Here is a 27,195-nt window from a genome sequence, read left to right as displayed (position 1 = left end):
TGGGGGGTTTCCACGGCCTCGCCGACGGTAGGGGACCCGTGGGGGGTTTCCACGCCTCGCCGACGGTACGGGGTCCCGTGGGGGGGTTTCCACGCCTGGCGCTGGAAGACACCCGAACCTGCACACAGACGCGTGGCTGAGATAAAACGGCACGGGTGTCGCTGAGCAACGGACCCAGTTCCCTCCCTTCCATTTCCCTTCCGCCTGCTCAGTGGGTCCTAGTTCCGCGGGCGCAGGTCATGGTCAGGGCCCGAGACCGAGCCGCCCAGGCCCTTCCGTGTCCCGGGAGCGACCTGCTCCACCCGAACCTCAGTCACTGCCCTCCTGCCCGTCAGAACGTTTCCACCCGTCCCCTCCCTGTTCTGTACTCCTCGTCCCGTGACTTCCTGCCTTCGACCCCGCGTCGCGGTTCTCGGGAAGGTCGCTGTCTACTCAGGAAGTGTTAAAGTTTGTGTCGCCTCAACCGGCTCCTTCAGTTGCTTCTAACACTTGCGTCATCCCAGCGGGGAGGCGCGGGGGCGGGTCCCGGGGTCCTCAGGTCCCTGCTGGGCCCCGACTCCTCCGCCCTGGAACATGAACTTCCCAAACCCCGCGGGGCTAACGCGGAAGGACGCGAGGAAGAGCTGCGGGGGGCGCCGCCGGGGGAGGGGGGGGACCCGGTCCCTGCGGGGAGGGGACGGCGAGCGCAGCGGGCTTTCCCGGAAGCGGGTCCGGGCAGCCTGGGGGTGGGGGTGAGGGAAGTGGGGGTGGGGGTGGGGGGAAGGAGGGAGGGGAGGGGAGCGGCGTAGTCAGAGCTAGAGCGGCTGTGGGGGGGGGTTTCTCGGCAAGGAAAGTGGCTCGGGGGTGACGCGAAGGCCAGGGGCGGAGGCGGAGGCGTGGGGTCCGAGGCCCGGGGCGCGGGGCGCAGGGAGCGGGGCGCGGGGCGCGGGTCCGAGGCGCGGGCGTGACCCGAGGGCCAGTGCGGGCGGTGCGGCCACAGCCGGACCCTCAGGCGCCCGGGCGGCGCTCTCTGCCCTCGGCCAGCGCGTGTCCTGGTCCAGCGGGTGGGCCCAGAAAGATGTACTACTGAGAAGCTCCCCGAACTGAACATCCGGCAGATCCGGGAGCCCCGACTTCGGGAGCGGGGACGCCGGAACCTGGTAGCCGCCGACCGTGTTATTGGGAAAGCTTCCTGGAGGAGGCGGCGGGGGAGGGAGGGAGAGAGAGGGGTGAGTTGTGGGTGCTGTGAGCGAGGCAGGAGGCGAGGTGAGGCTGGGGACACCCGGGTCCTGGGGTCTCGACCCAGCCTGACCCAAAGATGCCCAGGACGGTCCTGGGTCTCCGGAGAAGAATCGAGCTCAGACACGCACAGGGGTGAGCGACCCCAGCAGGAAGTTTTCTAAAGCCGAGAGTACAGCCTGCAGGTGTGTGAGTGTGGGTGTGTGTGAGTGTGCGTGTGCGTGTGTGTGCGTGTGAGAGAGAGCGCGCGCGAGCTGCCGTCCGGAGGGGCTGGGTTCCACGCCCTCCTGCGGGTGAACTAGGGGACCGGATGTTCACCACTGGGGGCGGGGGCGGGGCCGGCTTCCCACTTTTCCGTCCTCACGTGCCCGGGGGCTTCCCGCCCTGGCGCCGCCACCTGGGGCCCCTCGGGTGGGGGGGACGGGGCTTCTCGGGGAGTGCGGCCCGGACGCGCCTCTGACCCCGGCTCCTCGCATCCCGCCGCTGGGCACGGCCTCCTCCGCGCCGGCCTCCAGGCTTCCTCCCAGAGCCTAAGGAACCGCCCACCCCGACGGGAAGCGGAGAGCTTGCGTGTGGATCTGTAAACGCGGGGAGGGTTTGGACCGGTGGTGGGAAGTGCGGCCCGGCTCCGCCGTCCGGGTACAAGGACGTATCGGGGTCCCGGGTATTAAGGGAAGTGGGGCGAACACGTCCGTCCCACGGGAAGATCCCGCCCACTTCACCCAACCTGTGGGATTTGAGAACGTCGGCGGCGGGGGACCCTTTCCAAACCCGAGCCCTTCAGAGCGCGCCCTGTGCTGGGATTTTTGGGGAGCCCAATTGCCCCAGGCCGGAATCGGTTTGTGGGGGGCCGTTAGTGGGGGTGGGGGAGGGGTCCGCAGGCGGCTGTGGCCCTAAGTTCCGGGTGCTCTCGACGCGGTTCCCTGCGGAGCCACAGGCGAATGCGGTCACCTTTACTAGGTGGTCAGAGAGCCCGTGGGACAGGAGCCCGGATAGCTCAGTTGGCAGAGCATCAGACTTTTAATCTGAGGGTCCAGGGTTCAAGTCCCTGTTCGGGCGGGAAAACTGACTTTTTCCCCCCATGTATTCTCAGGTCCAAAACAGTGTTAATAGTTCTTCCTTCACTGCTCAAGCCGATTGGATCCCGGCAGGGGAGTGGTACCCTGTCTGGGGAAGAGGGGGTGCCATGTCTGGGGTCGGTGGGGTGCTGCCCTTTAGGAAGTGGTAGGAAAAGTACCTCTCCTGCTGGTTGGTAGGTGGTTGTATGTGCCCCAGAAGGAAGGGGAACTTGGGTTTGAACCTGATTAATTTAAGATACCTGCGAATCTAACAAGCAGTTGTGAAAATCTTTGACAACCACAGCGATCCCCGAGACTGCTCATCTGTAGGAATCTCTGATGGGAAGATTTTCTTTAAACATTAATCATGTAGCTGCAGGGTGGGGGCGGGGAGCATACACAGGGTGGGAACTGAGCAGGGTTCGTTGTGATTTGAAGATTGGGGACCCGGTGAAGGTATTCCTGGAAAACTGCAGGGAGCTGGAGGGATCTTGGGCTCTGGATTCATTCCAGAGAGGATAATGCTTCCGGAGTGTCCTTAGAAATCAGGAAATGCTTAGAAATTGAGGTCAGATTATCACCATCTCCTCTTTGCCTTCCTCTGCCCATAAGAGACTCTTGTTCATGTTCACAGAAATGCCATGGAGTAGACTTTGAACTTCGGAGGACCTCGTGTGTCTGGCAGAACGCGTGCCTGGGTTCAAAGTCATCAGGCTGCTAGAATGTGAGACTAGGGAGCTAACCATGTCAGTTCTCCGTGAGGAAGACAGGTGTGTGGGGTGGGGGAAGGCGCTGGTGTTCACTTAGTTCTGTGTCCTGGTGTAAAGTGCAACTAGGTCCCTGTCCATCTGCCCTGTGACTGCAGGGGGCTGGCCTCCAAGGGGTCTGCTCTGTCCCTGATACGCAGGGGCTCTTCCATTTGCTTCTGGCTATCCCTCCAAAACTTCTCCTGAATTTTGTGGCAATGTCCGGTCTTTCTCTGAACAACATTCCTGAAACATCTATTCAAGTGGAATGCTGTAGGGTTAACTCGCAAGTTAGAGAATTTTTTTGAGAGACTGAGGAACTCAACATTTGAAGCAGAAGATAGAACGCACCCATGACCAGTATGCTGTATTCAGAAAAGCACCAGACATGAAGTGTAGATCTAACCCATCTGTGTCCTGAGGAAAATGAAGCCAATTATGTGATTTTTTTGGGAAGCAGTCCCGGAGAAGACATGTTGGAATATTATTTGGATGTGTTGGACTTTCACTGCACACACCTTGCATGATAACCCTTTGATATTTTAAAAACTTTTTACATGACCCTGTTTTACAGATATGGAGAGGGTGATGAAGTAAGTTCCAGAATTCACCCCATGTCACCAACCTTTTTAATTACATGAAGTTATAAACCCAGATTACAGGACTGCAAATCTTGAGTTCTTTCCTCCTAATATCATATTATACTCACACACACGCAAGGTAGTGATTCCTTCCTATTCCAGATCATATATGAGATGTCAAAGACACAGTTCAGTTAGAGGGAATATAAACCATGATGTGGTATATGATAGAAAATGTTTTTTACACAATTTTTACAGAAGCCTTTCTGATCCAGGCCCATTGAAGGCATTCAAGTATTTGTTTAATGATGTTCCTTCTTCTCATTTAGGATCTTTGACGAATCCCCTCTATTACATCACAGGTCAGTGGTCAGAAGTTAAATTAAGTAACTTATCATTTCTGAAGTTTGGAGTAAAGAAGGAGCAGAGAAAGCAGAATGATCGGGAGGGGCTGGAACACAGACACAGAGGACTTCTCAGGACATGCAGCCGCCTGCACCAGGAAGGTCTCATCTCCCTTTTATAGTGGGGGGGGGGGAGGGGAGGATAGAACAGAGCTCTCCATTACTTGCCACCAATTTTCTCAAGGGTCCAGACCACTATTAAAGGGAAGAATTAAAACACTTTCTAATAGTCACAGGGGAAAGCTGAAACTATTTTGCACAAACTGGGAGAGAATAGAAGGTAATGTGGTTCTTCACGGTTGCTCTTGCCTGAACCAGTGGTCGTGAAGGTGGGACTTGGGTGCAGTAACCTGAGGCAGGAGCAAAGTTTATCATAAGAAATCATATATGTTTATCTTCTTTGTGCCAATTAACTCAAGGTTTACTTTCTAATTGAACTTATTTAGGAAAATATCTCAGAATCTTTCTGCTTCAGTTCGAGCCCTGCATCGGGCTCTGTGCTGACACTCAGAGCCTGGAGCCTGCTTCGGACTCTGTGTCTCCCTCTCTCTCTGCCCCTCCCCCACTTGCACTTTGTCTCTCCGTCTCTCTCAAAAATAAGTAAACATTAAAAAAAGTCTGTCTGCTTCTTATTTACCAGTTAGAGGGAAATAGATATAGAACATTATATATTATGTAAAATCATGGAAGTAGACACACGTACATATCACCCATCATTCATTTATAGGCTGTCCATCGAGTATCTAATTTAATTCTGACAGTAGCTGAGAGCAAATACTGGACTCAAGATTGAAATAAGATTTTGTTTTACTTTAGAGACTATATGATCCAATACTTTATAACATTATCATAGAAGCTAAAATTCACTTCTTAAAATTGATATTAATTCTGGTTATTATACATGCTATCTTAGGAAAATAGAAGGGAAGAAAAAAATTTACTGTGATAAATTATATATATATATGTAAAACCATAGTTATTCTTACTTGAAATAATCCCAGCTCTTGAAAGTCAAGAGCAACAGTAATGACATAAGAAGAGGTATCATGTCAAAAAAATATAAGGGCATGGTTACATTTATGTTCTGATAATACAATTTTCTATAGTAAGAAATAGAAGAAGCTAAAAACCCTTAACTAAATACATAAAAGAAAGTTCAAATAAAGGCTAATAGGAAATAAATACACATCGTGTATTAGTTCTCTATTGTTGCATAATAAATTACCCCATCTTTTATCACCTGGTGTCTCAAGTGTGCAACTCTTCTGCCTCATTCTAATCATTGGATGAGTCATTAGTCCAGCCCAAGGGAAGGGAATTAGTTTCCGCTTTAAAAAAAATACTTTTAATGTTTTATTTATTTCTGAGAGGGAGAGAGAGACAGAGTGAGCAGGGGAGGGTCAGAGAGAGAGGGAGACACAGAATCTGAAGAAGGCTCCAGGCTCTGAGCTGTCAGCACAGAGCCCAATGTGGGGCTTGAACCCATGAACCATGAGATCAGGACCTGAGCCCAAGCGAGACACTCAATCCACTGAGCCACCCAGTGCCCCATAGTTTCCTTTTCTTAAAGGTAGGAGTATTAAATAAACCATCATGACAGGCAATAGTCTGTTAGAAGGACATATAGGAGAAATACATATTTGTAATTGTAATAAAAATATAAACTGATCACAAACTAAGAGTACATCAGTTATATAAAGAAAGCCACAGTCTCTTAATGACGGACGTATGTACCTATTCTAATGCATGGAGATCATATCCTGTTCCTAGATCAGAATGCTTAGTATTTTCAAATATCAGTTCTCCCCACATTAGCCTGTAAATGAAAAAATCCTTCCCCAAAATTCAGATGTAAGTTAGTTTCAATATTGAAAAAAATGTCAGAATAGAAAGAGAAGGTTCGCCTTAATAGATATAAATCTACAATAATTAAAACAAAATAGAGACGAATCAGGAATAGACAGAAAGATCAATGATAGGGCTAAAACTATGTGGGACTAAATACACATAAACTTATAGTTTAAAATAAAAAATAAGACATATAAACTGGAGTCAGTTATCCTGGGTTCAAATCCCAGCTCTGCCATTTACTGGTCATGTGACTTTGGAGGAACTATTTGATCTCTCATTTTCTGGGTAGTTTAATGAGGATAATAATAGTATCTACTGCCTACGATCTTTATGAAGGTTAAACAAAACAACACGAGGATAAAATAATGCTAAAGTTCTTAACCCAGAACCCAACAATTCACAGTCGAGTCTAGGGATAGATTTTAGAGGTTTAAGAACTTGGAGAAAAATTACAAATTTATACTGACTACTCTCTCACTGTACTTTGTTATTCCCTTTATTTATGAATACAGGCAGCAAACCTCAGGCATGTTGGCAGCATGTGTGGTTTTGTCATCGCCAGAAATCACAGGTAGGGCTTCTGTTCATCACTGGTTGAAACTGTGGAGGCTGTAAGACCAATCAGGAACCCACATGTTAATGAATGTAGCTGAGCGGCTACAGGCGCCACTACCAAGTGGCACCAAGTGGCAAAGTGTCCCGCCTCCGCGTTGGAGATCCAGGCATCCGCATTGCTTTCTGATGTTTCCATCGTAGTCATTTATAGATCAGTATGAAAAGATGGCGAGCAATTTTCACTGTTAAAGTTTTGCGACACAGAGTGGTTCACATGAGAATTGTTAATTCTGGGTAGTTACCTGGAGAAAAAAATTGATTCCATATTTCACAATGTATAGAAGGATGAATTCCAAATGTTGTTTCCAATTGTGGTTCAAAAATCCAAAATTATCTAAAGAAAAATATTGACAAATTTCATTTCAAGAGAGCTTCTGAAAGACTGATAAGAGTACAATTAGTTTTTCTTTAGTATATTTACCCTTTTTGTACTTATAAAATTTTATACAATATGTACTATTAGAATAATCGTGGAGTAAAACATAACAAAACCTTCTGTATGACAGAGTGAAAATCCACAAACAAAGTCAAAGAGAAATCTCAGATGGGGAAAATAGAATTGCCTTTCATATCACAAAAAGAATAGTTTCCCCATGTCACCCAGTGTACGCTTGATTAGAATGTTAGAGAAAACATGCACAAAATCTCAGTGACTCAACAATAATAGCTTATTCTTAGTACATTACATTTTTTCCCTCAGTGATTGGTTGATGGGTCTCCTCCCCATTATTCTAAAATCTGGGATTGAGAATTAGGATGATCAAGTAGTGTAGGGGAGGGAAAAAATCTTTTTGTTCTACCCAGTTATGTTCAGTAGCTGGGGTCCTGCAAATAAAACTGACATAAAACAGATACACAAGGGGGAGAATGAGCAAACGTTTGCTAACACAGGCAGTGTGTGCCCGCAGGGGAGCACTACTTCACATGAGCTAAAGGGGTTGCGAAAACTTGGGCTGATTTAGCATCTTCAGAGAGAACAATACATTTGTAGAGAAGTGACAAAATTGAACATCAAAGCTAATCTGATTATGAAGCAAATGGGTTAGAGTTGGTAATTAATAAAACTGAGTAATGGATATGTGGAAATTCATTATAATATCATTTTTGTTCTTATACGTTAAAATGTTCTACAATAAAAACGAAAAGGAAAAATTACACTGATTAATTCACACAAAAAGAAACAGAAAGTCTGAATAAGCCTATATATATTAAAGAAATTAAATTGATAAGCAAAGACCTTCCAAAATAGAACATACCAGGACCAGAGGGGTTCACTGGGGAATCATACCAAACATTTACGGAAGAAATACCAATTCTCAGCAATCTCTTCCAACAGATAGAAGCATCAGGAATACTTAATAATTCATTTTACAAGGCCAACATTACCCTAACGGAAAAACCAGACAAAGGCATTCCTATAAAGAAAACTTAAGACCAATATCTTTCATGAACATAAATGCAAAAATCCCTTTAAAAATAGCAAATCAAATCCAACAATGTGTAAAAAGAATTACACATCACATGGGGCAGGTAGCAAAGCTAGTTCGACGTTTGAAAATCACTTGATGAAATCCATCACATCAACAGGCTAAAGATAAATCACAGGACCATATCAATAGATGTAGAAAAGCATTTGATAAAAATCCAACTCTCATTTATAAAAACTCTCAGCAAACTCAGATTAGAAGGGAATGTCCTCGGCTTGATAAAGAGTATGTATCTACAAAAATCCTATAGCTGACATTATTCTTAACCGTGAGAAACTTGAAGCTTCTGGCTAAAGTCAGGAGTAAGGCAGGGATGCCCCCCTCACCGTCCCCCAAATCGGTGGAAGTACCGGCTCACGGAGTGAGACAAAAAAGAGAAATCAAAGGTGTAGGGAGGGAGGGAAGACCCGCGCTGACCCAGCATCCCCTCAAGCTCAGTTTGGCTCACCTTTGGCGGTGTTCCTGGCACGAGTTCGGACAAATGGGTGAAGGCGCCAGCATCACAGCACCGCACCGAATGGTTTCTCCCCCCAAGAAATGGGAGTTGCCCCCATGCCGCCCCCCCCCCAGCACTGGGTGTTGGTGGTGTTCTGGATCTGGGCCATCCCGTAGGTGTGCCCCGGCACCCGGTACTGCTTCCACCTGCATCTCCCCGACGACACACGTGGGGCATCTTTCCAAGTGCTTGTTTGGAATCCGTGTGTCTTCTCTGGTGAGTGTTAAGGGATTTTGCCTGTTTTTCTTTCTTTCCTTCCTTCCTTCCTTCCTTCCTTCCTTCCTTCCTTCCTTCCTTCCTTCCTTCTTTCTCTCTCTCTCTCTCTCTCTCCTTCCTCCCTCCCTCCCTCCCTCCCTCCCTCCCTCCCTCCTTTCTTTCTTTCTTTCTTTCTTTCTTTCTTTCTTTCTTTCTTTCTTTCTTTCTTTCTTTCTTTCTTTCTTTCTTTCTTTCTTTCCATCAGAGGTTTGTTTTCTCCTTGTTGAGTTTTAGGAGTTGTTTGTGTACTTTGGATGCCAGTCTGTTATCAAATGCGGGCCTTGCAGACGTGTCTCTGTCTACGGCTCGCGTAGGAAGCCCCCTCGTCAGTTATTCTCTTTGTGGGTCCCTCGCCTTTGCTGCTGTCACCGCTTCCTCTGAACAGTCGCTCTTCTCTCCTGTGTAACCTCCAAGGTGAGAGGAAACCCTGGAGGGAGGCTGCCCCGGGGTCTGAGGCAGCTCAGGTGCGCTGTGCGGGGGGGCCCCCACTCCGTCAGCCTTGCACAGGGGCCCGGGGAGGGGGCTCAGGTGGGCTGTGCGGGCGCCCTCCTCCACGCAGCCCTGCACAGCGGGGTGAGGGGGCTCAGGTGGGCTGTGCGGGCGCCCCCCTCCACGCAGCCCTGCACAGCGGGGTGGGGGGGCTCAGGTGGGCTGTGCGGGCGCCCCCCTCCACGCAGCCCTGCACAGCGGGGTGGGGGGGCTCAGGTGGGCTGTGCGGGCGCCCCCCTCCACGCAGCCCTGCACAGCGGGGTGGGGGGGCTCAGGTGGGCTGTGCGGGCGCCCCCCTCCACGCAGTCCTGCACAGCGGGGTGGGGGGGCTCAGGTGGGCTGTGCGGGCGCCCCCCTCCACGCAGTCCTGCACAGCGGGGTGGGGGGGCTCAGGTGGGCTGTGCGGGCGCCCCCCTCCACGCAGCCTTGCACAGCGGGGTGGGGGGGCTCAGGTGGGCTGTGCGGGCGCCCCCCTCCACGCAGCCCTGCAGGGGCTCAGCGGGACGCGAGCACACAGAAGCTGGCACGCGGATCAGGGACAGAGGGAAACGAGGAATCGTGGGCTTCTTCAACCTCAGAGTCTTCACGAAGTAAGGTTCACGCGCGTCCGCCGCGGCCTCCGGGCTGGAGGACGTGGGCGGGATTTCCACCTCCGTCTGCCCGGACGGGTGTCTCTGCGAGCGGGCTCGGGCCGCAGCGGCAGCTCTGGCGCATCCACCCTCCTACCGGCCCGGCGGCGAGGCACGTGGGTCGCAGGTTCCTGAAGCCCTTGGCCGGTGGAACGTTCTGGCAAGGTCCCCGAGGACCGCGCGTGCGCCCTGCGGGCGCCGGTGGGGCCGCGGGGACGGAGGTCAGGCGCCCGCAGCGCTGGGCGGGTCTGCGGATGCGGGTCTTCCCGGCGGCCGCCCGCGCCCGGGGGTGTAGCTCAGCGGTAGAGCGCGTGCTTCGCATGTATGAGGCCCCGGGTTCGATCCCCGGCACCTCCAGGCTGGAGTTTTATTCCCATCTTTCCCTAGTTCAGCCTCTGACTTCGAATCAGCAGACGAAATACTTTAGCCCGTTCTTGTTCTTATTTTTGTTGTTACCATTCCCTTTAGGTCCAGCTGCTTCCCGTCTGCATATTTGTTTTTCTGACATTTCATTGACTACCCATATTAACTAATATTCCCTGCTTTCTGGAAACTCCTCTGGGGTGCAAAGCCAGAGGGGCAATCTCAAAAGTAAGTTCATTCTATGAAAGCGTCCAGGAAGAGGGAATACAGGTGCATATGACAGAATGACTTAGCTCGATTAAATGAGGTCTCATCCATTCCACTTTCCTCTGGAAAATAATCAATAAAAGCAAAATATCTTTTAGTGATTATTTGAGGGAAGGGGAGGGGAGGATTGTCGAAGTGGGAGTTGAGTGTCAGTATTCAGGGTCCACCCGAGGGCCATTAGGGGAATTTCTTCATGTGCTCTCCTCACCACTTCATTTCTCTGTGTTTTGGCTTTACCCAAGGATTCTGTGCAGGAAATCTGGTCTTGGCTCAGTACAGGCCGCTCGGGAAGGCAGTGAGGTAAGAAATACCCCCACGGAATCAGAAGAAACCATGACAGATTGGCTGGAAGCCGGGGAGGCCCAGTGGGGCTGCCTTCTGACATCTCGTCAAATGGACTTTTAGGCGTCTGTGGTTTCCGACTGCACTTACATTCATTCCTTGATTCAACTCAGTGCTTTGAAATATTGATAATATAATGACAACAGTTTACAGTTTCTGTTCACACTTAAAAATAAGGTAAACTGATACCATGTATTTATCTGCCTTTATTAAAAGGAAATCCAGTAGTTTACTTATTAAGCCTTTGTTGGGTGGCTTTCATGTATTACTGTGTGACTGTGCTAAATCAGCAGATACAGCTGAAAAGAGAGGGAGAGACCATTTATAAACCATATTTGCAACCCTATCATAATCACCGTAGTGGAGGCTTGTGGGAGACACACTGGGACACAGCAGAGGGCTGGATCAATTCTTCTTGAGGAGGTGGGTCAGGCAAAGCTTCACAAAAGAAGACACTGGTGATGAGTATTAAAGAATAAATGGGAGGTTCACAGAAGGAAATGAGGATCAGAGAGTTATTCTAGTCATAATTAACATCATGTGCATGGCAGGAAGACATGGCAGAAAACGTTGGGAGATTTAGGTAGTTACATGTGCCTGGATCACAGGAGTCAGTAGGGAACTGAGGGGGTTGTAGGACTGTATGGCTCAGCAAGATTTTGGACTCTATCAGTCAGTGTTCTTAGTTGCAAAAAGCAAACACTGCATATGGTTCACTTAAGTAGAAAAGAATACCTACTTGGTCAGGTTTAGATCAATGCCAGTAGCCTTGAAAACGAGCATCTGACTCTAAAACAGTCAGATTCCCTGAATATAATAAAGGAGGGCACACACACACACACACACACACACACACACACATCTCTAATGACCACTTCCCTGTGTATGGATGCCTTCCCCAAGGACCCAATGGGCAATGCAGAGACAATGAAGCATTGTAAAGAAGACATTACAATCAGACTTTAATTTCACAAAGTTAATTCTGTAATGTGAAAATGGATTAGGCATGGAGGTGAGAGAAGATGAAAACAAGACTCATTCAGTAATTATTGCAAGAGTCCCGAGAGCCTGCGAGGGAACCTCCACTGAGGAGTGACCTTCAGGACATCAAGACTTGTGCTAAGACCATTCCTTAGGAACCCCGGAGCGAGAGAGTCAGGGGCTGGTGTGCTCCCAACAACCCGGACAGTGGTTACAGCTGACTGTTTCAGAGATTGAGGTCCAGCAGTGGATCCATCCCTGGGATGAAGCTAAATTCGAACAGCCTTGCTTGTTTGAATCTTTTAATTTCTTAATTAATCATTCCTTCTCACCCATTTTTGTCACTTCCAATGGAATCTTTTGGACTGTGGGGAACAGTTAATTGACTTGGAAACCATTTGACCACTTAACCCCCTGTCTCTCATTCTTGCCATCCCTGTTCACCACTCAGGACATGAAGCCCCCAGTTCTCTACCCTGTTGGGTAACTTCTGGGATATACATACCCGCTGTCCTTCCATTTTGATGACTTAAACATGCAGCCTGTCTCCTCTGAATACTTTGGCTCCACTCATGTTTCCATGCTTAACAACCCATCTACCCAAACCTTCTGCTTTCACTTAGACTGACTTTCCCTAATGACATTGCTTCTTCAAGTGGATCCAGCACATTCTTCAACCTCAGAATCAGGAGATGGGTTGGGATCTTCCTGTGGCCACATTTCCAACTTCCAAACCATTACATTTCTATCTGCATTAAACAAACAAACAAACAAACAGCAACACTCTGGCCCTTGGGAGCTATGGTCTATCCATTACCTCACATTTCTCATCTAGAAGATTCCTTCTAGTTGAATGGAGACTGAGACGGGTGTCTTGCTTCTTCCACTGGGTCTTGGTGATGTCAGTGCCCATGTAGACAAGTCACCAGGACCTCAGCTTCTGGCTCCTTCCATCTGTTGTCCAAATAACCTTTACTTCAAATCTCTTTAGCCACTCACATCCATGGTCATTCTCTGCACCTGAGCATGAATCAAGATTATGCTAAAATTTTAAGTCCAGGGACACCTGCTTGGTGCAGTTGGCTAAGCACCTGACTCTTGATTTTGGCTCAGGTCATGATCTCAGGTCCTGAGGTCGAGTCCTGTGTCAGTCTTCACACTGACCATGGAGCCTGCTTGAGATTCTCACTCCCTCTCAAAACAATAAATAAATATGTAAAAAAAAATCAATAGGACTGTCCCAGCCAGTGTAAAAAAGTATATTAAGTCCATGCAGTATGTAGTGATTTTTAAGAACATGACCTCTGGAATCATAATGCTAAGGTTTAAATCCCAGCTGCCCTGCTACTGTGAGATCTGAGGCAGACCATTTAATTGATTTAAACCTGAGTTCTGTCATCTGTAAAATGGGGTAAATAATGATGCCAACTCACAGGGCTGGGTAAATATTAAATTAGATCATATGTTTAAAGTACTTAGTGTGATAACCGACTCATGGAAAAAACTCAGTGAATATTAAACATATCTTTTTAAGGACTAAGTGAGTTAAAACTTGTAAAAGTACTTGTGATGATACCCTGGAGTAATATATGTGCTCAAGAAATGTTAACTGCTATTATTAACAGTACTAATATCTGTAGATGATTCTAAACGCACCTTCTTATTGGCTGCACAAAGAGTTCTGCGTACAGCTGGAGAACACAATGCCACCAGGAAGGTTAGTGCCACTCTGAGAATTGAGCAGGTCATCACCGCCTGGTCCCCAAGGCTGGACCCAGAGTCTCCCCTGCGTCCCCACCCAGCATGAGGTCTGGGAAGCTTGGCTGCTGTTATGTCCCCCCCTCACCCTACTCAGAACAAAAACGAAGAGTCTAGATGATTGCGGCCCCATCTTCTGCATGGTTCGGAGAGGCAGTTTGTTCTCTTCCTCCTCCTGTGTAGGAATTCAAGTTGGCGCCATCCTCAGAGAGGAGAGAGAGTAAGATCAATGGCATCATTATGACTTTTGTCCCTTTGGGTCCGAATAGGACCTTGGAGAGGTCAGTCCAAACTTTTGTCTTTAAGGCACAGAGAGACAGGTGACGCCTGTTTACCTTTGCTGGGACCCCCCTCCCTCTGTAGTTCCCTAATAAGATTTACAGTAGCTGCTTCAAAAGCCCTTCAGTTGCTTAAAACAGCTAATCCTACTTTTGTGTCCCTTCTGCTAACTTTGCCTCCTACTTTAAACATAAAAATGCAATGAAATGAAGGCTCACATAACCTCCTTCACCAACTTGAAAAATGTGCAGATATGTGTAGCCATCCTTTTTAAATTGCTGTCTGCTAAAATGTAATATCCCTTGTCTCAGTGCTGCTCTAGCTTGAATGTCTACACAAAATCACCCGTGAATTGTGTTGAAATGAAAATTCCAAGGGCACCTGGGAGACTCAGTGGGTTAAGTCAGGTCATCATCTCGTGGTTTGTGGGTTCAAGCCCCACATTCGGCTCTGTGCTGATAGCTCAGAACCTGGAGCCTGCTTTGAATTCTGTGTCTCCCTCTCTCTGTGTCCCTCTCCTGCTCATTCTGTGTGTGTGTGTGTGTGTGTGTGTGTGTGTGTGTGTGTGTGCAGGGAATTTCCCCACACCAATAAGCAATGTTCTGTACATCAGCCGAGAGTCCTATCGTTCAGCTGAATTCTGACACGATCTAGCTGCAGATAGGATCAGATCCCATAGGTTAAGGGCTCCATCTGACAGAGAACTGCCTCCCCTCTCCCCTCCCCTGCTTCAGACACCAGTCACAAGTCCAGGACATCACCTGTACTTCTCACTGGCTGCTTATAAATTGGAGGTTTCCATGACATGACCCTCCCTCCTTGGGCTTGGTTAATTTGCTAGAACAGCTCATTTTGCTCAGAGAAACAGTTCACTTGCTAGATTAAAAGGGTACAACTCAGAGCAGGTAGATGGAAGAGCTGCTTAGGGAAAGGGTACGGAGTTTCTCTGGCCTCCAAGTGTGCCACTTACACCTGGTCTCTACGCGATCACCAGCCCAGAAGCATTCTGGGTTCTCCAAATCCTCTTCGGGGTTTCTGTGCAGAGAAATCTACATACTTAGGCATGACTACGAGGCATGATTGATTAAATTGTCCATTGGTAGTTGATTCAACCTCCAGCCCCTCTCCCCTCCCTGAAGGTCAGAGAGGCGGGGGTTCTCCTGGCGCCCAGCCCCCAACCACAGGAGCGGTTCCTATTAAATTAATGAAACACATCTTTGTTGCTCTAATGACTTAGGAAATTCTGTGGGTTTTAGGAGTTGTATGCCAGCAACAGGGTGAAAACCAAATTCGGATTTCCTCTTATAAAGCACAATATCACAGACATACACACCCAGAAGTGGAATTGCTGGATCATATATAGCTCTGTTGTTAATTTTTGAGGAGCTCTATAATATTTCAGTGGTGGCTGCACAAATGTAATTCCCAGCAACAGTGTAGATGGGTTCACTCTTCTCCACATCCTTGCCTACAGCTCTGACTTTTGGTGATAGCCATTAGAACAGGTGTGAGGTGATATCTCATTGTGGTATTCATTTGTGTTTCTCTGATGATGAGTGATGTTGAACATTTTTTCATGTACCTGTTAGCCATTTGTAGGTCTTCTTTGGCAAACATGTCTGTTCAGTTCCTCTGCTCATTTTTAAATTGGATTTTTCGATTTTGCTATTGAGTTGTATGAGTTCTTTATATATTTTGGCTATTAAACTCTTATTGGATAACTACTCAGATAAATGATTTGCAAATTTTTTTCTCATTTCGGTATGTGCCTTTTCGTTTTGTTAATGCTTTTTCTCTGCTGTGCAGAAGCTTTTTAGTTTGATGTAGCCCTGCTTCTGTATTTTTGTTTTTATTGTTTCTGCTTTTGCTGTCGAATCCAAAATAAATCATTGTTGAGACCAGTGTCAGGGAGCTTACCCTCTGTTTTCTTCTAGGAGTTTTATGGTTTGGGGTCTTATGTTTAAGTCTTTAACCCATTTTTAGTTAATTTTTGTGTATAGAGTAAGATGGAGGTTCATCCAGGTTCATTCATGTTTTTTAAATGTTTGTTTATATTTTTTTGAGAGAGAGACAGAATGCAAGTTGGGGAGGGGCAGAGAGAGAGGGAGACACAGAATCTGAAGCAAGCTCTGACAGCTCTGAGCTGTCAGCACAGAGCCTGATGTGGGGCTCAAACGCAGGAACAATGAGATCATGACCTGAGCTGAAGTCCCACGTTTAACCAATTGAGCCCCCCAGGTCCCCTCCCAGGTTCATTCTTCTGCATGTGTCTGTCCAGCTTTCCCAGCACCATTGACTGGAGACTGCCCTTTCCCTATTGTATATTCTTGGCTCCTTTGTCATAAAGTCATTGGCCAGGGTTTATTTCTGAGTTTTTCGTTCCATTGATCTACGTGTCTGTTTTAATGACAATATCATACTGTTGATTACTACAGCCTGGTGATACAGTTTGAAATCAGGAAGTGTGAACCTTCCAGCTCTGTTTTTTCTCAGGATTGTTTTGGCTCTTCAGTTTCTTTTGTGGTTCCATACAAGTTTTACGATTTTTTCTTTTACTGTAAAAAATATCATTGGGATTTTGATAGAGATTTCATTAAATCTGTAAATTGCTTTTAACAACATTAATTCTTCTAATCATGTATGTGGACGTATATCTTTCCATTTTCTTAATGTCTTCTTCAATTACTTTCATCAACGTCTTATAGTTTTTAGTATACAGATCTTCACTTCCTTGGTTAAATTTATTCCTAGGTTTTATTATTTTTGATACTACTATAAATGGGATTGTTTTATTTTTTGTTAAAAAAATTTTTAAGTTTTATTTAAATTCCAGTTGGTTAACATACATTGTAATGTTAGCTTTAGGTGTACAATATACTGATTCATTGATTCCATACATCATCCAGTGCTCATCATGACAAGTGTCCTCCTTAATCCCCATCACATAGTTAACCTCTTCCTCCCCTCCCCTCTGCTGACCACCAGTGTGCTCCCTATAGTTAAGAGTCTGTTTCTTGGTTTGCCTCTCTCTCTTTTTTTCCCTTTGCTCATTTGTGTCTTACATTCCACATATGAGTGAAATCATATGGTATTTGTCTTTCTCTGACTGGCTTATTTAGCTTAGCCTACTACTCTCTAGCTCCATCCATGTTGTGTAAATGGCAAGATTTCATCCTTTTTATGACTGAATAGAATATTACTCAGTCATAAAAAGGATGACATATATATATATGACATATGTATATATAAACCCCATCTTCTTTATTTTTTTTTTATTTATTTCTAGGAGAGAGAGAGAGAGAGAGAGCGTGAACAGGGGAGGGTCAGAGAGAGAGGGAGTCACAGACTGAAACAGGCTCCAGGCTCTGAGCTGGCAGTCAGCACAGAGCCCGACGCGGGGCTCGAACCCACGAACCGCGAGATCATGACCTAAGCGAAAGTCGGGCGCTTAACCGACTAAGCCACCCAGGCGCCCCAAACCCCATCTTCTTTAAAATGGGATTGTTTTATTAATTTCTCTCAGGTAGTTTGTTATTAGAAACACAGCTGATTTTTGTATATTGATTTTGTATACTGCAAGTTTACTGAATTTGTTTATTAGTTTTCTTAGATTTTGGTGGTCTTTAGGGTTTTCTATATATAGTATGTCTTCTGCAAATAGTGATAGTTTTACTTCCTCTTTTCCAATTTATATGCCTTTTATTTCTCTTATGTTTAGTTATTTAGAGAGAGAGTGTGTGAGCACAAGTTGGGGAGAGGGACAGAGAGAGAGAGAGAGAGAGAGAATCCCTAGCAGGCTCTACAGTGTCAGCGTGGAGCCTGACATAAGGCTCCATTTAACGACGGTGAGATCATGACCTGGGCAGAAATCAAGAGTCAGACACTCAACTGACTGAGCCACCCAGGCACCCGCCTTGTATGCCTTTTATTGCTTTTTCTTGCCTCATTGCACTAGCTCAGACTTGCAGTGCCATGCTGAATAAAAGTCAAGAGTGTGTTTACTCCCTGTATTTACCATCTGTCATTCCCAACTTGGCAGTAGTTGCTGATTTTACAGCCTGTTTTACTTTTTACATGTTATTAGGATGGAGTGGTGACTTCCAAATTCCTTATATATGGAATCAGAGACTTGAAGTCTGTTTGCTAGTTTTTTTATTTATGTTTTTGCCTCTGTGCCCATTAGTGAAATTGTCCTATAATTTTTCTTTCTTAAGTTTCCTCCTTTGAGTTTCAGTAGCAACATTATACTTACCTACTAAAATAATTTATAAAGCTTTTTTGTTTTCTGAAATATTTTGTATAGCAGAGGTTATCATTTATTTTAAGATTTCATATCACATGCCAATAAAATTATCTCAGATTAGAAAATATATTTTATGGAAATGTTGCTTAAACTCTTGACTCACTTTTTAAATGGCTGTTTTTAAATCAGATTTTCTCTTAAGTTTTTAGATTGGCTTTGATAACTGATACATTTTTATACATTTTCCATTTCTCTGCTGGAATTGAGCGGACTGAAAGCAAATTTCATGATTTCTTCCATTTAAAATCTCCTAAGTGGCCACTGAAAATATTCTGTTTGTTCATTTATGCCAGCATCCATCTCTCTATCCATTCACTCATTCACTCTTTTAAAAGGATGAGTCAAATATTTACTGAGGCGGGTACAGTACAGTTAGGGATAACATAGGGTCTGTCTTAAGTGACCTTCAGGAAGGTGGCCATGATCCTACCTCCGGATACACACCGTGGGGCAGCTCTCTCCCGCCTAAACCCCGCAACCTCACCAGATGAAGGGGGACTGAGGCCTCCTGCTAACGTCTTGAACTCAGACCTTCCAGACACAAAGCTCAGAGGGCAGCGTGCCCTGTAGACACCCCAGTCCAGCTTCATCAGACACCCGGGGCCAGAACACCGAGTCAAGGCGCCTGGAGTTCCTGACCTACAGGATCTGCGAGATAATTTAACCCGTTAAATTTTGGAGTATCACTCAGCAATAGATGACTAATATTCACCCCAAGCCTTAAAAACATTTTCTCTTTAGTAAATAATCATTAGTTTTAAAAAAAATTCTGCTTCTTTCAAGATACCAGACTATTATCAGAAACCATGTTCCTTGAAAATCGAATCGCAAGGCTAAACTCGGACGCGCACCTGTCCTCTCGTATTTTTTATCCTGAGGAAGCTGGTCTTCCCGGGGACGGGCGGCGGGGGCCTCCGCGCGCGTCGGGGCCGCGGGGAGCAGCTCGCACGTCCGCGCCCCTGCGCGCCGCAGCCTCGGCCCTGCGCTCCCTCCCCGGCGCCTTCCCATCCTTCCCGAGCTGCTCGCGGGCCACCTGTGCGCACCCTTCCCTGAACGCCCGGCGGGCGCACCCCTTGGAGAGAAAGGGGCCCCGATGGCCGCGGACCACGTTCCGTGCAGCAAATGAAGCCCCACGGAAGCCCCCACGGCCCCGCCCCGCGCCTCTTCTTCCTCGCCCTTTGTTCCAAAGAATCGGACTCGTGGTCTCCGGAGTTGAGGTGCGTTCTTTGGATAAAATGGGGGCCACGAGCCGCAGGCAGCCCTCCAACACCTCCGCCTGTGGGCTCTCCAAGTCGGTGAGGGCGGAAGCAGATTGTTTTTGTGACCGAGTCCCCTTCACCGGCCCTTGGCTTTCTAAGGAGAGGTGCGGGGCGGCTTGTGGACCCGGAGTGGGGGCGCGGGGCGGCTTGTGGACCCGGAGTGCGGGCGCGGGGCGGCTTGTGGACCCGGGAGCGGGGGGCAGAAATACGGGGAGAATTGGGGAGAGTTTGGAGGGCTCCGCTGGGAAGGTGGTTTTTCTTTCCTAGAAGCCCCTGCACTTTGAGCCGCGCGCCTCCCGAGTGCAGGGAAGGGCCCTGAGAGGGGCGGTGTGGGCGCGTTTCTCTGACTTCCCACCCGCGCGTCCGCACGGTCGCTGAGCGAGGCTCGCGGTCAGAGTCCCTCGGCCGTGGGCTGCCGTAGACAGACCTGGAAATCCGAATTCCCGAATCACACAGCCTCGTGTGAAGCGTTAGGATAAATTTGTGCTCCATTTCACGAAGGCAGTTCAGGAAAGCTGGCTTCCGCGCGGTGGGGATGTAGCTCAGTGGTAGAGCGCATGCTTAGCATGCATGAGGTCCCGGGTTCGATCCCCGGCATCTCCATCCTTTTGTGCCCGCCCCGGGGACCCGGCCTCCTCGCTTCGGGCCGGAGCCCCCCCACCCCCCGGAAAAGCCGATTCACCTCTTGCCCCCGCGGGGCTGTGCGGGGCTGCGCGCGGAACCCCTCGCCGTCTCCACCGCTTGCCGGGCCGCGCTTGCCCACAAAGCGAATCGGGAGCTGCGCCTCCGCCTCCCCAGCCCGACTGCGCGCCGCGGGTGAGGACCGCCGGCCGCCGCCCCTGGGCGCTCTGGCTCCGCGAGCCGCGGGGTCCGATCCGTCGTGCCTCAGCCGCCCCCTCCTCTCTCCACTGGGACCCCCTGTCACCTCTGCTAGCAGGGGGTTAGGAAACGGTTTTTTGTGGCTTCGCCCCCTCCCCCCCCCCCCCCCCCCCCCCCCCCCCCCCCCCCCGGCCGCTCTAGGGCCCCAGGGACCGCAGACACGACCCGAGGAATGTCCCGGATTGGGGCCCAGCCTGAAGGGTGACCACGGCCAGCATCCTTCGTGTCACACCCAGTGCTGCGGTCTGTCTCCGCGGCCGCCGGGCTCCGATGTCGCTACGGAAACGATCTCCTAACACCCTGAACGTGGGGCCAGGCCTCCGGCAGGTCATCCGCGGGTCTAGTCCCTTCTCAGTTAGGCTAAGCTTCTCTAGAGGCGCCGCTGGCCGCTCCGATGGTCACCGGCATCCGAGCGGCCCCCAGGCTGGCCCGCCAGGGGCAGATGCGGGCCGCCCGTGGGTGGGACCTAAGTTCTCCACGTTCAGTTCAGCTCAGGAGAGAGAAGAGGCTCTCTCTCCCTCTCCCCCTCTTCCGTCTCTCCCCCCTCCCCACACCTCTTTCTCTCTCTCCCCTCTCTCCTTCTCTCCCCCTGAGATCCCTAGTTTGCAAAGCCGGTCACTGAGAAGAAAGTAGATCACCTAATAATTGAGAGCCTTCTGGGACAGAAGGGATACACCCTAAACCCTGTTCCCCCAGATTTAAATTCAGAGGTATCTCTCGGTGATCTAAGAGACTCTGATCTAGACTTACAAGTTTCCTGAAATAAAATTACTCCTGGAAAAAGGGAGCTAATGTTGGTAACTTGGGGCTATGTCTTCATAAGGGAGGGCTTGTTTTAATGTATCATGTGATTCTGGCTCCCTGATCGAAAGATAATAATGCCTTTAAGAATATTTCAAGAGATCTCATTTTCTGTAGTTTTTTAGCCCAAAGAATATTAAGAGGAGCAAAGATAGAAAGCAAAGTGGCTATTTTCTAAGAACATAGAAATGAACAGAGAGCTGACATCTGGGGGGAAATTCTATTTGCTGATCTTTATCCCTTAGCAGTGAAAAGGCTAAAGGCTCCTTTTATTTAGTAACAATGAAACTTCTCTGAGCCTACACTGAGTTTGACTCCATTTAGCAGTTTCTACAGCCTGTGGCTAGAGAAAATTAGAGGTGAACCTAGGTCATTTCATGAAAAAAAAAAAAAATTACACCTTGTTCTTTTCATTTCAAGAAGAATTAGATGTAGCCGGCCTACATGGTAGTAGAGGGTGGTCCTCAAACCATTTAATCTTGAATTATGACCATGGGCCTCTTGGTAATTGAAAATAAGATATGTTCAGGTAGGTAGATAGCACGGAAAGCCAATCTCTCTTCTTTCCTGCCTGTATTGGGTCTTAAGGTACAAAGAGAGAACAAACCAGATGAGGAGAAGAGCCAACTGCACTTCTCATTAAGACATAGTGCGTTCCAGGCACCAGGATCTCAGCAGAAGGCGGCAAATCTGGGAGAGTTTAAACACTTGAACTCAAATTGAGAGGCCCCTGGGTGGCTCAGTCGGTTAAGCATGACTTTGGCTCAGGTCATGATCTCACGGTTTGTGGGTTCGAACCAGGCATTGGGCTCTGTGCTGACAGCTCAGAGCCTGAAGCCTGCTTCTGATTCTGTGTCTCCCTCTCTCTGACCCTCCCCTGCTCACGGGCTCTCTCTCTCTCTCTCAGAAATAAATGGAACATTAAAAAAATAAACACTCGAATTGGGGTAGGGTTTAGGGTTTAGGAGTTCCTTGAACCCTCAGGTCTGCTGATCTCCTGGGAGTGTACAGGGGTTTTCTCCTGGCAACTGAACATCTTCTTACTTTGTGAGCTAGACTGCATTCTCCGGAGAAACATACCAGTGGTGTGTGGGTGTGTGTGTGTGTGTGTGTGTGTGTGTGTGTGTGTGGAGAGAGAGAGAGAGAGAGAGAGAGAGAGAGGGAGGGAGAGATTTATTTTAAGGAACGGGCTCACTCGGCTGTGAGAGCCGCCAAGTCTGAAATTTGCAGGGCGGGCTGGAAGGTCTGGCGAGAGCTGATGGCGCAGTCTTGAGTGCAGGGCAAGGCGGAAGCGGAATGTCTTCCGCCTTGGGGAAACTCACTCTTAGAGCCTTCAAGTGATTGGATGAAGTGATTATGAAGTAATCTGCTTCAACTCAAGGTCTATAATATGAATGTTAATCACATAAAAAAAAAATACGTTCACAGACACAACTAGACTGGGTTTTGACCGGACAACCGGGCACCACAGCCTAGCCAAGTGGACGCATAAAATTAAACTGTCACACTTTGTTCTTGGATCCTGCCATTCTCTTGTGTAAAATTGTATCTAATAAAAGTCTGGCAGTTCTTCGGGCAGCAATGATCCCTGCATTTGTGAAGAAATAAGAATCCCTTTAAGGAGGAATGGACGGGTGTCCTAGGAAGGCTACAGTGTCATGGCCCACACATGCGTTGTTTCGTCAATTAACCCGCGAGCCACTTAAGGACAAAGACCATTTCTCTACCCTTTGCTATTTACTCAGGCATTGGATTCAGAGCTCTGCAAGTATAGAAATTGTAGCAACACTGGATTACAGAAGAGGCTGTACCACGCGTAAACCTCATACTCGGAGTCTGCAAGTGCGCTGGCCTCCAGCTCGGCTTCCATATTCTTCTCCTAATGTGATCATGTGAACGTTTATGCAAAACATTCCGTTATTAAAATTAATTATGAGATGTTTAAGGTATAAATACAGGGAATGTGACAATAGACCTCATAAACCCATTATCCAAATCTTTCTTTTTCTAGGAAAATGATTGACCCCTCACTTTTCACCTCCCTCCCTCCCTCCACGCGGACGCTTCCGGTCAGCACTTGGCACCAGCAGCCTGTTGCACCGGCGCCCTAACAGCCCGGGCTGCCCTCGCGGCCCCACCGCCCGCACCTCTCCTGTCTTCTTCAAGGTGCCTTCTCCTGCGCCCCATGCACCTCGGCCCGGATCTCACCCACCCACGCTCCCCACTTGCCCCGCTTTCTCGCCTCCCCCTTAAGCCCCCTTGGAGGCTCTGGCCGCTGTGTGTTCCTCACTCAGTCTTCGCTTTTGCTCCCCTTTAGTGGCCTCTTACCCGGCCACCCCTATTTGATTCTTCTTCCACAAGCCTCCATGGTACCCTTGTTCTTCACTTTTCCTTCCCAGGCTGAAGCTGCCCCTTTCCCACACGTCACGGGTTCCAGTTCTGAGCGGCCCTTCTTTCCTCCACTGTCTCCCACCGGTTGTTGTCAGGAACTTTGGACCTGATCACTGATCAGACATGCGTTTCTCCTTGTGCGTGTCTGCCTGCCTTCCTCCCTCCCTCCCTCCTCCTCCCGCCCTCCTCCCTGTCTTCCCTTCTTCCTTCCTTCATCCCTTCCTTCTCCACCTCCCTCCCTCCCTCCCTCCCTCCCTCACCTTCCTCCCTTTCTTCCTTCCCACCTTCCTCTTCCTTCCTTCTCTCTTCCTCTCTCCCTCCTTCCTTTTTTACTTTCCTTTTCTTTTTGCTTTTGAACTTTAATTTTTGTCCAGCTTTTTAGCTAGAGCATAGGAACCTCTCCCACGTTCCTCCCGCCACCCCTTATTCAGTAGTTCCCTTTTAAAATAAATTTATTTCAGTTAAGTTTGGGGCAAAACACTTAGTTCTTTCTCTGAGGGTAATTCCCAGGATGGCCATAACCACATAACACAAACTACTGGCTGAAACAATAGAAGTTTATTACCTGGCAGTTCTAGAGGCTATAGAGGTTACACATCTGAGATCAAGGTGCAGGCAGGGTGTTTCTCCTGCTCCACGCCCCCTTCCCCAGCTTTTGATGGTTTGCTGGAATCTTCTTTGGCTTGTGGATGCATCACCTGCATGCCAGTGTTCATGTTTCCACGTGTGCATGTCTGCCTCCAAATCTCCCCTTTTACAAGGACAGGAGTATATATGGATCCATAGTACATATATAATATATCAGAGGGGCACCTGGGTGGCTTAGTCGGTTAAGTGTCCGACTTTCGCTTAGGTCATGATCTCGCGGTTCGTGGGTTCGAGCCCCACGTCGGGCTCTGTGCTAACTGGCAGCTCAGAGCCTGGAGCCTATTTCAGAGTCTGTATCTCCCTCTCTCTCTGACCCTCCCCTGCTCATGCTGTCTCTCTCTCTCTCTCTCTCTCTCCTAGAAATAAATAAAAATATTAAAAAATATATATCAGAGAGCCCCACCCTACTCCAGGGTGAATTTATCTTCACCAACTATATCCCATTCTGCAGGCCTGGGGGTTCAGATGTCAACATATGGATGTTTAGGGGGACGGAGGTCCACTGATAACACCTGTTAGCCAGTAGTAGGTTGACTCACCCTATTCTCAACAGAGGAAGCACTCAGAGGGTCATGAGAGATCACTGCAATCATGAAAAATCTCCAGGCTCCAGTATCCATACTCCCTTATGTGGTTATTTTGAGTCTAATGTGAGTCAAGCAAGTTTTCATATCAAATTGGCCCATAGTCTCGTGTTGTTTGCTCTTTTAATTCACTCACACAGTCCTTTCCCTGTACAAGTCTATTCCTGGGAGATCCTGGAGTAGATCTTAAATCTACTCCAATAAAAAGAACCTCTTTTTATTCTCATGATAATTCTATTTAAAGTGCCTTCCAGACCTTCCCACTGGGCCGTGGTCAGATTTATTTCATTGCACCTCAACACAGAATTCTATTTTGATTAACTTGAAACTATTAGAGATGTTTTCAAATGCTACTTGTATCATTTATACACACAGAGAAAAAACACTTTTTCTAGAAGAAAAATCTAATAAAAAGAAATGACCAAGAAAGTGTACTGAGCCATGTGCACACTACAGAGTACTATGCACTTAACTGTTACCAGCCCTGTTAGGCGTTCATCTGTTATCTTGTATTTCTTTTAACACTTATGACATTTATTAAAATTTCTTGTTTAGTTTCCTACCATTTGTGGCCATCTTGTACCTAGTTGTATCCATAGAAGTCATTTCAGAACCTGACACATACTAGGTTCTCAGCAGTACAACTCTTGTTTGACAATACTTCACTGAAAATGTTGACATTCCAATTCAACTTTTTAAAATTATTTTTTATTTGGGGAGCATGAACAGGGTAGGGCAGAAGAGGAGGGGGAGAGAGACAGAGAGAGAGAAAGAGAGAGAATCCCAAGCAGGTTCCACGCTCAGCACAGAGCCTGTGTGTGTGTGTGTGTGTGTGTGTGTGTGTGTGTGTTGGGAGTGGTATCAATCCCACCACCCTAGATCATGACCTGAGCCTAAATCAAGAGTCTGATGCTCAGCAACTAAGCCACCCAGGCGCCCCTCGATTGCACTTGTGTGACTGAAATGTATTCAGTCCCTATCATAAACAATGCAGCTAATTAGAATTCAGAAATGCCAGGGTCCCTGGCCCATTATGATTTGGGGCGCTGGTTTCCACTCTCAGGAAACCACAGTATCTGGAATACACAGTAAGCACCCTCCTAACCATAGAAGTCTGCTAACAGACTAACTTTAAAGGGACCATCTGGTTCGCACACACTAAGTTTACACTCTCTACCAAAACACTGTGAGTGGAATAGAAAATGGCAAGGCCAGAACATTTGACTCAAGAAGGGAATTGAAAACCACTTTGGGATTCGAGGGCCTCGCAATGCAGAGCTCATTCTTGGCGAGAATTCAGAAGCCTCCTCCTCGCACGTTAGCCGGGCAGCGGAGCGGGCGGACGTGCAGCTGCACCGACTGAGCCGGAGACCTCGCGCCCCTCCCCGGCAGCACCTTCTTCTAATGAAAGGCAGAAGAGCTAGGTTCGGCCCTGACGGTGTAAGGATGAATGTTTAGTTGTGTGATGTTTAAACAAGCTGAGTCCTGTTTAGCCCCCACGAGCTGAGGGTCCGTGAGGAAAGCACAGAAGGGCAGCCGTTGGAAACACCAAAGCGAAGGGGAATTTCCTCCTCCGCCGCGAGCTGCGCTTCACCCGTGCACCTGCCGCCGGGGGGCGCTGGTGGGGCGGGGGCGGGGCGGGGGCGGGGCGGCAGCACGGGGCGGGGCCGCGACCCCCGCCCTTGCTCTGTCTGCTACTTGCTCCGGCAGAGCCTCCCGAAACCGTTAGGGGCCCGGCTGGTTCGGGTTCGGTTCGGTTCGCCTCTCGGAGCGCAGAGCGTTCTCGGAGCGCCGCACCCCTCTGCTTCGGGGGAGGGGCGGGACGAAGGGCCTCACTGGAAGGTTCCCGAAGACCGCGATCAGCGCGACGTCACTCGGACGAGCCCCTTCCCGCGCACACCCCCGGCCCTGCTCCCGCGTTTCCAGCAGCCAGGCGGGTCCCGGTATTTTCCGGGGACTAGGAGAGTGCGCGCATGCGTGCTGTCGCGCAGGTACAGGTCTAAACGCCCGGGTCTCCAGCGCGAGCCCCCTCCCCTGCGAGCGCCACCTCCTCCCCTGGGGCGAGCGCGGGAACCTGAGCCAAGCGGGGCGTCCCCCTAATCCACAGCGATTTGATCAGCGAAGTCCCTCCAACTGGCGCGCAGCCGGCTCTGTGGCTTAGTTGGCTAAAGCGCCTGTCTCGTAAACAGGAGATCCTGGGTTCGACTCCCAGCGGGGCCTGGAAGTCTTTTCTTATTTTGACCATTTATTCCAATTTTTTAGTCTGAAATCATCACTAATCTCAATCTCAAATCTACTGCTTGGAGCTCTAATCTCTGCCACCTCTCATCACAGCTGCATTCTCAGTGACTGTCTGCCTTTCTACTGCTGATTTATCATGTGATTCTAGTATGGCTTTAACTACTCGGGTGTTTGAGATCAACCATAGACCTTCTAAAATAAAATTGGAAAAGTTTTCACTCAAGCTATTTAAAAATACATTCAACTGGTTTATCAAACTCCAAGCCATCT

The 27,195-nt window shown here is 48.4% G+C and overlaps 1 protein-coding gene and 4 non-coding genes across 5 annotated transcripts; 4 read left to right on the top strand and 1 right to left on the bottom strand.

The window, feature by feature from the left end:
* Nucleotides 1–494: 494 nt before the first annotated feature.
* Nucleotides 495–10,151, bottom strand: LOC120249059 (translation initiation factor IF-2-like). The gene is made up of 5 exons (XM_039257545.1): nucleotides 9,927–10,151; nucleotides 9,716–9,874; nucleotides 1,583–1,748; nucleotides 849–1,171; nucleotides 495–719 (listed from the first exon to the last, which is right to left on the bottom strand). Exons 1-5 carry the CDS (start codon nucleotides 10,149–10,151, stop codon nucleotides 495–497), a joined length of 1,098 nt encoding a protein of 365 aa, XP_039113476.1.
* TRNAK-UUU lies at nucleotides 2,205–2,277 on the top strand. The gene has a single exon. It is a non-coding gene; the product is annotated as a tRNA-Lys (tRNA).
* TRNAA-CGC lies at nucleotides 10,115–10,186 on the top strand. The gene has a single exon. It is a non-coding gene; the product is annotated as a tRNA-Ala (tRNA).
* A 9,726-nt stretch (nucleotides 10,187–19,912) lies between these two features.
* Nucleotides 19,913–19,984, top strand: TRNAA-AGC. Its single transcript has one exon. It is a non-coding gene; the product is annotated as a tRNA-Ala (tRNA).
* Nucleotides 19,985–26,830: 6,846 nt separating this feature from the next.
* Nucleotides 26,831–26,904, top strand: TRNAT-CGU. The gene has a single exon. It is a non-coding gene; the product is annotated as a tRNA-Thr (tRNA).
* Nucleotides 26,905–27,195: the final 291 nt, after the last annotated feature.

This window comes from Hyaena hyaena, unplaced genomic scaffold, assembly GCF_003009895.1.
Source record: "Hyaena hyaena isolate Hyena2069 unplaced genomic scaffold, ASM300989v1 scaffold_637, whole genome shotgun sequence".
Taxonomy (NCBI): Eukaryota; Metazoa; Chordata; class Mammalia; order Carnivora; family Hyaenidae; genus Hyaena; species Hyaena hyaena.
Note: the sequence above shows the minus strand (reverse complement) of the source record. Positions and strands in the feature narration are given on the sequence as shown.

Excerpts from the sequence above, each read along its gene's own strand:
- LOC120249059 (XM_039257545.1), bottom strand. The coding sequence starts at position 10,151 with ATGCGAAGCACGCGCTCTACCGCTGAGCTACACCCCCGGGCGCGGGCG. Across the intron at positions 9,875-9,926 it reads CGTGCCTCGCCGCCGGGCCG|AGACACCCGTCCGGGCAGAC; the intron begins GTAGGAGGGTGG and ends GCCCGCTCGCAG. Across the intron at positions 1,172-1,582 it reads GGCGGGAAGCCCCCGGGCAC|GAAGCTTTCCCAATAACACG; the intron begins GTGAGGACGGAA and ends CGCCTCCTCCAG.